The sequence below is a fragment of the Danio rerio genome, chromosome 5, assembly GCF_052040795.2.
Source record: "Danio rerio strain M-AB ecotype USA chromosome 5, GRCz13ab, whole genome shotgun sequence".
Classification (NCBI taxonomy): Eukaryota; Metazoa; Chordata; class Actinopteri; order Cypriniformes; family Danionidae; genus Danio; species Danio rerio.
The window spans coordinates 56596201-56608601 of NC_141025.1; the positions used below are offsets into that span (position 1 = coordinate 56596201).

The 12401-nt window shown below is 38.3% G+C and overlaps 1 protein-coding gene across 9 annotated transcripts in view; it reads left to right on the forward strand.

The window, feature by feature from the left end:
* rasgrf2b (Ras protein-specific guanine nucleotide-releasing factor 2b) overlaps window positions 1-12401 on the forward strand; it is a 121611-nt gene that overhangs the window by 74316 nt on the left and 34894 nt on the right. For 5 of the 9 annotated variants that reach the window (XR_015490228.1, XM_087251937.1, XM_087251938.1 and 2 more), the window contains exons 10-16: window positions 1933-2093; window positions 4450-4516; window positions 4949-5085; window positions 8627-8709; window positions 10211-10459; window positions 11394-11486; window positions 11866-12281. Coding sequence is in view for 6 of the 9 variants with exons in the window: in XM_087251937.1 (XP_087108063.1) it covers window positions 1933-2093; window positions 4450-4516; window positions 4949-5085; window positions 8627-8709; window positions 10211-10459; window positions 11394-11486; window positions 11866-12281 (1206 nt within the window). In the remaining 3 variants the exon portion in view is untranslated. 9 annotated transcript variants of the gene reach the window in all.

The following is a 12401-nucleotide window of genomic DNA, read 5'->3' on the forward strand; positions in this document are numbered from 1 at the left end:
GCAGTGGGCTTTCTTAAAAGAAAGATAAATATATTAGATTGTCTTTAAAAACAAACAAATTAAACTACATCTTCATCCTCCTCATCATCATCAACAACAATTTAAGCAGTGGAGGAAACAATAAAACATATTTTTTCATGTTTTTTTCCCCATCTGAATTCAATGAAATAAAAATAAAATACAGCTGAAGACAACATTATTATTATGTGAAGTTTCTTTTTCCAAATATTACCTAAGTGTAGTTTTTAATTTTTATTAATTTTTACAGCCCCTACAGCCATGATATAGCAACTTTATTATTATGCTGGAAAGTATAGTTCCAACTTCCTAGCTATCTCGGCCTAAAATAGCAACTTTTCACTTTTCATCATTCTTAGTATACAATGTACTGTAATTACAGAAGAGTCAAGCTTTAATATAGGAAAATTAATAAAAATTTCCCTTTTGAAAATATGAGAGAGATAATGGTCTAATCTGATCCACTGATTTATGCTAATCCAAGCTAAACTAAGCTAAGCTAAAAGTGCTCCTGCCAGAGAGTTTTGCTGAATGGATTCAGAAACTTTAGGTGACTTGTAAAATAAGCCTGTTTCCAAAAACGTGGAATGTTCTTTTTAACATTGTGTTTAAACTTTACATCATGTAAACATGACATTTTCATTAATGTAATTAACCTCATTATCTCTATAACCATAATTGCATGAAACAGTAACATATGTAAGGGATCAGAGGATTGGCGAACATTAAAGGATTTTAAATGCATGACATGGAAGCTTGATGATGAAAGCAGATTATTCCATGATCATTTAGCAGGCTATAGACTAGTTTGACCAAATTTTCATCATGACATGTTAGGTCTCTGTTTAACTTTCAATCAGTCACAGGCAGACAGAAGTGAAGTACATGCACGAGAGAGATCATGTGTGTGCATGTAAATGACATGGGCACATCTAATCGCTCATGCAGCCCAAGACCGGTTACTTACTGAAGCTAAGCAGGGCTGAGCCTGGTCAGTACTTGGATGTGAGACCTCTAGGGAACACTAGGTTGCTGTTGGAAGTGGTGTTAGTGAGGCCAGCAGGAGGCGCTCAACCTGTGGTCTGCATGAGTCCTAATGCCCCAGTAAAAGTGAAGGGGACACTATACTGTCAGTGGGCGCCGTCTATCGGATGAGACGTAAAACCGAGGTCCTGACTCTCTGTGGTCATTAAAAATCCCATGGCACTTCTCGTAAAAGAGCAGGGGTGTAACCCCGGTGTCCTGGCCAAAGTCCCTCTATCGTTCCTTATGATCATGGCCTCCCAATCATCCCCATCCACCGAATTGGCTCTATCACTGTCACTTCACTCCACCAATAGCTGGTGTGTGGTAATAGCCGTTGTCCTGTGGCAGCCGTCGCATCATTCAAGTGGATGCTGCACACTAGTGGTGGTGTGGAGAGACCCCCCCCCCCACTCTCATGATTGTGAAGCGTTTTGGGTGTATGGCCATACACAATAATTGCGCTATATAAATACACATTACATTACATTACATTACATGCATTAGCTACCTCTTCACATATATTTTTGAGCATATTGATCATCAAAAAGTTGGCTCCACGTCAGGGGCAAGAAGAGTGTCTAACATTAATGATGAAGAATATAACCACACTTCTAAGCAAATAATCAGAATAAGGAAAACTGCATGTAAAGGCCAGTAAAGAGTTAGTTCATATATTGTAAACATCAAAACTTGATTTGCATAGTCAATATCCTGTACATAGTACTTTCATGAATTCAGATTGAATTCCTGATTGAACATCTCTCACGTTTCTTTTCTTCTTGTGGACTTTTGTTCAGTGGAGAAGGTGTCTTCGATGTCTATTTATCTTTTGCGCTGCAGTTGTGTCACTCTTAACACTTCTATCTGCTATTTCTATCTCCTTTGCAGGCTCTTTGATCCAATTGCCCTCAGTGGAGCGAGGGAAGCTCAGTAAGGTGCGACTCGGCTCTCTCTCGCTCAAAAAGGAAGGAGAAAGACAGTGCTTCCTTTTTACCAAGCACTTCCTTATCTGCACACGCAGCTCAGGAGGCAAACTTCACCTGCTCAAAGTACGTGACGCACATACACACAACACTGCAACAAATTAAGCGAAGGGAAAATGACATTTAGCGCACACCAGATAAAATGTCAGCCCCTCTTATTTTAAAGTAGCGCGGCAGCTAAGGCATAGTGATTATGAAACAAAACCCTGGGGATCAATAACTTGGACACCCCACAGCATATTATTTGATAATTGTAATGATGCCAAAAGGTTAATCATGTGTAATGAGGTTTGAGCTTCCCTTGTTCATGTTGTTCGCTCCCTAAAGTAATCTTGCAGAGTTTTGCATATCACTACTCTTACGCTATAAGAAGTGTATTTGTGCATTTAAATGTGACTTTAATCCTCTGGCACAATTTCAGAAGCTGAATTTACCTACATGTATAATGATAAGGTTTTAGATAAACCATATTTAAACAAAAAATGCCTTTGTCATCTGTAATCATTAAATCTTAATAAAGACGTATTCATTTATTCAATCATTTAATGACTTATGACAATTTAAAAAGAATTGAAAGAAGCAAACAGTTTTAGGCGTTTTGTTATAATTTAATAAACTATTTTTGGAATGAAATGGCTTATTTTTGTCTTTTTTTGTCTCATAGCTAAATAGTTTTTGTAAATTAGTACTATAAACAATTTTATGTTAAATTTACTAAAAAATGTATATTATTTTAGCACATTGGCTGTTCTGTTAACTCAATAAGCTATAAAATACACTCACTGGCCCCTTTACACCTGTCCAACTGCTTGTTAGTGCAAATATATATTCAGCCAATCACATGGCAACAACTCAATGTATTTAGGCATGTAGATATGGTCAAGATATGGTCTGCTGTAGTTCATACCAAGCATCAGAATGGTGACGAAAGGTGACTTAAGTGACTTTGTATGTGGCATGGTTGTTGGTGCCAGACGGGCTGGTCTGAGTATATCAGAAACTGCTGATCTACTGGGATTTTCACTCACAACCATCTCTAGGGTTTACAGAGAATGGTCAGAAAAAGAGAAAATATCCAGCGAGCGGCAGTTCTGTGGGTGCAAATGCCTTGTTGATGCCTGAGGTCGTAGGAGAATAGCCAGACTGGTTCCAGTTGATAGAAAGGCAAAAGTAACTCAAATAACCACTTGTTACAACCGAGGTCAGCAGAAGAGCATGTCTGAATGTACAAGACGTCCAACCTTGAGGCGGGTGGGCTACAGCAGCAGAGGACCACACCGGGTGCCACTTCTGTCAGCTAAGAACAGGAAACTGAAGCTACAATTTGCACAGACTCACCTAAATTGGACAATAGAAGATTGGAAAAATGTTGCCTGGTCTGATGAGTCTTGATTTCTGCTGCAACATTTTAATGGTAGGGTCAAAATTTGGCGTCAACAACATGAAAGCATGGATCCATCTTGCCTTGTATCAACAGTTTAGGCTGATGGTGTGGGGAATATTTTCTTGGCACACTTTGAGCCCATTAGTACTAATTGAGCATTGTGTCAACAACACAGCCGACCTGAGTATAACTGCTGACCATGTCTATCCCTTTGTGACCACAGTGTACCCATCTTCTGATGGCTACTTCCAGCAGGATAACACACCATGTCATATAGCTCGAATCATCTCAAACTGGTTTCTTGAACATGATAATGAGTTCACTGTACTCGAATGGCCTCCACAATCACCAGATTTCAATCCAATAGATTACCTTAGGAATGTAGCAGAACGTGAGATTCGAATTTGCAGCTGACAAATCTGCAGCAACTGCTTGATGCTATCATGTCAATATGGACCAAAATCTCTGAGGAATATTTCCAGTACCTTGTTGAATCTATGCCACGAAGGATTAAGGCAGTTCTGAATGCAAAATGGGGTTTAACTAGTACTAGTAAGGTATACATAATAAAGTGGCTGGTGAGTGTATGTTGTCTATACATCACAAAAATGTAGACAAACTGTATGCTTTGTTAACTCTGAGTTTCCTTATAATCCAATAACTATATACATTTTATATTATTTTCATTATTTAGTTTTGGTTTTATCTATCAACAGCTATTACTTTATGCAAATGATTGCCTTGCTGTTCTAAGTAATTATTATTATTTTAATGGGTCAAACAAATCTCATCTCCTTTTATCAATTCCAATAACACCTTGTTTTTTAGCCAGTTAAAAATAATTACCAGTTTTAATCATTATTCTCTGATTACTAAAGCGAAATGAGATTTATGAGCGAGCACTACATGCCTTTTTTGCGAGAACATTAAAAATGACTTTTCTACATTAAGACCACAAATCCATTATTGTGACAAAGCAGTAGTGGAGATTGTGCCTTTTGTGATTAACCTCTCTTTCTAATGGTTTGACTCCGGCAGCAAGGTGGTGTGCTGTCCCTGATTGAGTGCACTCTCATCGAAGAGCCTGATGCCAATGACGAGGATGGTGAGTCTGTTTCTTTCATGCACATCTTCAAACACATCAGCACAGATGAGTGGAGACCAGCATCATTAGCTGTATATTGGCCATTATTCATGTCGTGCAGGTTAATTAACTGTTATAAACAGGTCAAAAAAAGAGTTCAAACTGCCTGCTGTGTAAATGTCACATAAGCAAAGATGATAATTGTCATGGATTGATTATCCACTCGAGGGTATAGAAAGAGAGCCAAGGACTAAATCAAAACTGCATCACAATGACCCTCTAATGATCTCTGAAAATGGTTCCCAAGAGCTTATTTAATAAACATCACCATCATTATGTTTCCAAGAAGAGATCCCTTCAGATCAATTATTTTTCTATAATAATGGATAATTAAGCCTTTGAACATCACAACATGCTCAAGTGTAAACTTCTGTTGTTTTTTTGTGTTCACAGCTAAGAATTCAGGGCAGGTGTTCGGTCACCTTGACTTTAAGATTGTGGTGGAGCCTTCAGATGCTCCGGCCTTCACTGTGGTGCTACTGGCACCATCCCGTCAGGAGAAAGCAGCTTGGACCAGCGACATCAGCCAGGTGAGTAAGAAGCCAAATCTGAGTTTCACCGAGGAAAAACAAACACACATGCAGGGGAAAAAGACAGTGACTGTGTTCAATGACGGTGGAATGTTTGATACTGCACAACGCATAAGAGAAAAAAACCTCTGCATTTCTTGATAACTCAGATGCACTCAGTAGGTCAGAAAGCCGTGTGTGTAAACTATCCTGTTACAAAATGCGGCGAAAAATCAACATGACGGTCGGAAATGGTTTGCTTGCAGTGTTCACGTTTACACTCAGAGAGCAGCATTTACAACGGTTCTTTCAGTCCGTGATATTGCAGTGATATTAACGTAAACTAATTAACTTAGAAACCATTTTGACTAAGGACTGTCTTTAAACACTGAAAGAGTACTGCTGACGGTACGAAATATAACTTTGCCATCTGAATAAACAAAGAAAGGGCACTGATCGCACACACTTACCAAATCTGTAGAGACAGTACAATCAACACATACTGGAGCTGTGTCTTTTTTTAAAGGAGAGGAATAGCAAATCCGGATTTTCCAGATCCGAAAAGCTCTCGGGTAAAAAATGTTCCATACAAACGTATTTCTGCCTCATGTTGCATGCACTGATCCACACGTGAGTCCAGTTGTGCTCTTATAGCTGGAAAATTAAAATAAAACCTTGACTGCAGTAAATTATAAAAGCAACACTGACGACCCGTATCTCCAAACAATTCTTCTTCTTTTCTCACTTCTTTTGGCAACATAACGTTTTGTCTCTCTGCCATCTAAACACTGCTTCAGGTACAAACAGTCTGCATGCATATTAATTAATTAATTTGCACGCACACACAATAGAGCGCGCTGATTGGTTTGGACCAAGTCTTACTCATGAATTAATGCAGCACACTCAGAGACGTAATGCGGTACCCCTAGGTACAGACGTCCAGTGTACATGCTGGAATACACGCTAAGATCTCATGGCCGTGATGCAGCTTTAAAAATTTGTTTCAAACTGGAAGTATGAATTTGCTCAAAATAACGCAAAAACAAACCAATTTTCTCTTTTTAGTGAAATATATGTGTCCTAATAGTGTTTTTAGCAGTGTGGGACACATATACGACTGTCAACAGCTCAAAAAATGTGTTTTGGTGTTTCATGACCCTTTAAGAGTGCATGTTTGATGCCTGATACTGAAATGTAGTATGTAAAAAAGCTGTTTGTAGTTCTGGTCGATATAGGGGGCGTTCAAATATTGCAACATGCAAGCAGCAGTCATGTGACAAGAACTGACGGATCAGCTTAATCATTTCTATGGAATTTACAGTTCAAGTCAGAGTTATTAAACCCCCTGAATTATTAGACCCCCACCCCACCCCACTCTGTTAGATTGTCATCCTCTGAGAAAACGGATGATGGTCGACAAGATAAACAATCAACAAAAAGAGCATGAGCACCAAGCACACTGAAAATGGTAAAAGAAGCATTACGTTTGGATTACTATGTGCTTTTAGAAGTGATATTGGAACGGCCTCTTAATTGAGATGATTTTCGCGTGCATTTTGTCAGTAAAGCCGGTTCTAATAAACCTCCAAGCATGGGCGTTTAGATGAAACAGAGTTTAGTCATAGTACAGTGATAAACTATGCAAAAAATAAAAAATAAATAAATAAATAAATAAATTGTTTTAAATTTAAATTCAGTTTAGTCGATGATGACATTGAGATAACCGTTTTGCAAAAATGACATTAGTTTGTGTCACTTCTCAATTTACCATGGCTGTAGTAAAATTTCCATGAAAAATTAAAACATATAATAACATGTTTTTACTCCGAACTTACCTCATAACTACAGTCGAGTGTTTCAGATAAATTCTTCTGTGAGACTATTCCACAGTTGTGTGTTTATTAATCATGCTGAATCAATGAAAGCAGTAAAATTTTCTGTTTATTCAGCAACAGCTGATTTCCCCAAGACAAGTTTTGGACAGGTTAGTAAGTTTCCGCAAGAGCACCCTCTGCCCTTCGGAGGATATTTACTACAAATCACACCATGCCTCCTTGACAAGACGTGTATGACAATTGCAGCTTTGCTCAATTGCGTTTGTTATTTCAATTGAATTAATCACCCAGCCCAGATGTTTGTGTATGTTAATGGTGTGCGAAGTTCACCAAGTTTCCCAATTCTGAACTGTCTGAATTGAGTAATTTCCAGTCTTACTATGTAGGTTTGTGTCATGCTCATGTAAATAATAAAGACAACTAAGATGCAAGTGTTTTAATTGACCAGATAACAGAACAAAAAGTGTCCAAAAACTGTGAAAACTAGAGTTAAAAAGACATGGCGAAACGTGAGACGAAAGCGCACAGATGTCAGCCAATAACCAGGCAAATAGTCCAGAAATCCAGAGAACGATCACCAAGATTCCTGATAATGTTTGTACTGAACTGACAATCTAATAAAAAACAGGTGCCTAGATTTAGCCGTAGGAATTAACCAAGGCTAGCCGGCTGATCAGAACAACTGATCAGCGTAGCATATATACCAAGTGACCACAACAACACTGACACGCCACAACAAATGCATGTAGGGTAGACAACACATTAGCACGTGACAACAGCACAGACAATACCAGAAGTGCACACACGCCTAAAAACCATGACAGGCTTGTATTAAATTTGCATACTACCAACCAGTCATGCTCATTGGCTCCCTGCAGAAAATATCTCTACCTGTCAAACATTGAGCCCTGAAAAAATGTTGTTCTTGTTGCCACAGCAATGCTGTTTTTTGAAACAACAATGGATTGTCTTAAAACCCTTTTGTGTGAGAACTAATTCCTTCTGCCTTGGATTCAAATTATCTGCCATTAATCAAAACATTAACCTCATAATAGCTAAAGCAAACATTGAATTACAATTACAGCATTATACTGTGGCAATACATTATTATGCAATAAGAAAAAGAGATTGACTGAGAAAGTGTTATTTAGCTTCTTCTCTTTATACAATGTTTAATTTCATCTTAATGAAACATTAGTTTGAATAACCACTGAGAAATGTGATATCTTTATTCAGTTAAATGTAGTTTTAGATTAAGATCAATTGTAGAGAGTAATGATTAGATATACCCAAATCAAATTATATTTCATGTTTAACCACTATAGAGACATACATCAGTGTCAGTTGTAGATTGCAGAAGAATTGTCAGAGGTAAGGCTGTTCTTGGTGCTGGAATTGACAATAATAGTGCCTGAAAACTAAAAAAGCAAAATGATAATACCCAAAGCTGTTTAATATAACTAGTTAATGAACCACTACCTTACAGGAGTAACAAAGAGTTTAAGACTGGTTCCTGGAGGAGATCACTTTGTGCTTGCGGACAGAAATAGGGTTGCACTGATGAACCCACATGAGACATCTCTCTGTCCTTGAATCTCCCCCATATGCACAAACAAATTACATTTTGTCAACATATTTAATGACCACATTAATTATGTTATTCCCTGTTCTCCGTTTTTTTGTTTTCCTCCCTCTCTTCCTGTAAATTTTTTCTTTATGGGATATAGTGCATCGATAACATCCGCTGCAATGGCCTGATGACCAGTGTGTTTGAGGAGAACTCAAAAGTCACAGTACCTCATATGATCAAGTAAGTCAGAATTGTATATAAATATATAATTTAATCTAAAGCAAATAACAAAAACAATATTTAAACTACCAGAATCTCCCTTTTGAAATGTTTAGCCCTTTAAGTGTGAACTAGCCCAGAAGAACATACCATATTGCTTGAAGCTTGTTATGTAGGCACAATGAACATGCACTAAAGCCCTGAGCACTGGCTCCAGCACATGTGCAAAAGCATCTGGCCAAGCTAAACATTTCAGCGACACTACAATAAGGGCAAGCAACCGGGACTAATTGACCTCCCTGCTGGGAAATATGTTAGCACTACCAGTCTAGGAAGCATTTCAGGAAAAATATATTATTTAAAAAATATAATATTATTTCAAAAGTGGTTGAGTTTAGTTAAGGAGTGAAGAGAGGAAAGGGAAGACGAATAACACAACAGAATCCTCAAATCCAGGCGAATTCATTATTATTATCAATGAGTGAAAAGAATCAAAGCCACTTTGTTGACGCAATGAAGAAACCTGGAATATGGCATATAAAAAGCTATATAAAAATGTAATTTACCTATATATTATGGTTAAAATGTCAGAAAATTGAGTTAAGCATTTCATGACTCTTTAAGCAAAGATTCTATACAATGCTTAAACATAACTACTGTAGTAACCTTATTGTGTACTATCCACAAGCAATAGTTTGGAATTTGAGTTATTAGTCCCAGGTGTTCCCTAAATTATTGATATTATTGTTAGTATTAGTATTAGTAGTAATATTTATAGCAGTTGTAGTACAAGCAGCAGCAGAGGTAGAGGTTGTAATAGTAGTAGAATTGGTATTACTAGTTGAAGCAGTAGTAGTAATAATAGTAGTAGTATTAGAAGCAGCAGTACTTGTAGGAATAGTAGTAGTAGTAGTAGTAGTATAGCAGTAGTAGTAGTAGTGGTAATAATGGCAGTAATAGTAGTAGTAGTAATAGTAGAATTAGAAGTAATGGTAATACTATTAGTATTATTAGCAGTAGTATGATTAGTCGTAACTGTAGTAGTAGTAATAGTAGTAGTAGTAGTAGTAGTAGTAGTAGTAGTAGAAGTAGTAGTAGTAGTAGTTATAGTAGTATTAATTTTAGTAGTAGTAGTACTGTAATAGTAGTAATAGTAGTAGTAGTAGTAGCAGTAATAGAAACAGTAATATTAGTAGTAATAGTAGCAGTAATATTTTTATTTTTAGTAGTAGTATTAGCTGTAGTTGTAGTAATAGTAGCAGTAGTAGTAGTAATAGTATAAGTAGTAGTAATTTTAGTAGTAGTAGTAGTAATAGTAGTGTTAGTATTAGTATTTGTAGTATTAGTAGTACAGTATTACTAGTAGTATTAGTAATAGTAGTAGTAGTTTATAATCAGTATAGACTGTTGGAAAATTGAAATTAGTGCATCTCCACTAGTGCCTCGTAACTTCTCCAATTACCATCCTCATAACTGTACAGCATACAGACCATAAAGTTGCTTTGGTTGTGCTCCTTATCAGATCTGATGCGCGTCTCCATAAAGATGATGTTGACATTTGCTTCAGTAAGACCCTCAACTCCTGCAAGGTTCCTCAGATCCGCTACGCCAGCGTGGAGAGACTGCTGGAGAGGCTGACCGACCTGCGCTTCCTCTCCATAGACTTCCTCAACACATTTCTGCACACCTACCGCATCTTCACTACTGCCACCGTGGTCATGGAGAAACTGGCTGACATCTACAAGAAGCCTTTTACTTCCATACCAGTCAGGTAACAGAATTCTTTAAGTTTATGCACGCTTAGTAAACCTTATTTTTTACAAAACCCTAACTTGCTTGACAATTACTCCTCATTTGCTGTTAAAAATTTAGTATCCATGTGCTTTAGGCAAATCATCTGTACATCTGTGAAGATGTTCCTGATCAGAGGTTGTCATTGTGAGTGTTGTGACTTTGGTTGCAACATAGGCTTATTCTGAAAACGTAGCCATATATACATTTCTGGAGATCGCAAATTACTGTATGTAGCCAGAGCTACGTATGATGCCGTTACGTTTTGAGCTTACCAGCTGACTTACCTCCATATGGACGGTTTTCCCGCTGTTACCAGTTTGTCCAGATAGCTTGGTGGACGTGAGACGCAGAGAGGAGTAGATCACGACGACAAGGTTCGAGTCCGGCGAAAAACAGTTCCAAAAAGCAGATAATAAGTAACATGTAAATAACAAATTGACATTGTGGTAAAATCTGAAAACGTGGTAAAAATCAGGTTACGGCTATTCATTTTCTGGATTGCTTTTTAAAACTGTCGGTTGGGTTTAGGGAAATGGGTGGGAGGGTCAATCTGTGCTTTTGAATAATTGATTGGGTTTAGGGAAGGACACTATTGGTTGGGTTTAGGGAAGGAGGAGGGTGGGTCAGTCAATTGGTCAGTCAGTCAGCCAATAGAAGTCTCTGGTGGATTTATGCGAGAACAGCAGGCGCGAATGGTACTCGTGAGAGAAATTTGAGATCCCAAAAAGCATACACACCGCCCTCTGGTGAATTTGAAAAAAAAAACTCAAACAAAAAAAACGTACCTCCTGGGACATACTTGCCCCTCTTTAGAATTGTATGTAGTTGTACATTTTTAGAATGAGCCTGGGTTGGTTTAATGTGTTGTCTCCAATGTTCCTCACCCCCTCACCCAATTTGCTGTCACACAGGGTCCAGTATCACTCATTTGACCGCTTGTCCATTACATCCATCTGCCCAGACTACAGCTTGAAGATCAGGAAGATAGCGCTGGATCAGTCAAAGTAACAAACCCATGTTACCATTCACTTTCATCTCTGTCCATTTTTCCTGTTAGTCTGTGCTTTTGTTAATATTTGTCTATATCTTCTGATTTTGGAAATCACAAATAGATTGTTTGAAATCCTGGATTGTCACTTATTGCAGATTTAACATTTTACAAAGTTTATGTACTTCATAAATTCCTGTTTTTCCCCAAACTCTAAGAGCTGCAGAAGAGGCATGCTTCTACAACCGATCTCCTCCTGTTTCCACTTGTAGAATGCATCCAACACATTGTTTGACAAGAATGTTCAGTGAACTTGGAGCATGCAAGTATGCAGAACGTGCCAGTGTTGCTGTGCCATTTACACTCCATCTTTCACTGTTCTTCCTATAACTCAGATCCCTGGAGCTTTTCTTTGCCACCAACCAGAACAACCGCAGCGGGGACCACGTCAATGACAAATCTCCAAGACTGTGCCGCAAGTTCTCATCCCCTCCACCTCTCTCCATTTCCTCTCGTACTTCCTCTCCAGTTCGCACTAGAAAACTCTCTCTTAATTCACCTATTGGCTCAAAAGTAGGCATCCTTGATCTGTCCACCACTTCATCATCTGCAGCAAGCAGTCCAACCTCCGCCAACCCCACCATCTCACCTCCACCATCCAACAACAATAACAACAGCAAGCCACCTTTGGATCTTAGCCGTGGACAGAGTCCTTCCTCCCCCGAGCAGAGTCCTGGAGCTCTGGACGACAATGCTGAGGTGCCACGAATCGATGCCCTTTGTGGTAAACTACGCCGCAGCATAAGGAGAGGTGAGCAACAAATAGTTTTACTTTTTTAGGAATAGTGAAAGAAACATATGCCGTCATCTCACTGAATTGTGTTCACTGCCATTGTTGACATAGTAGGAAATATAAATACCATGGAAGTCA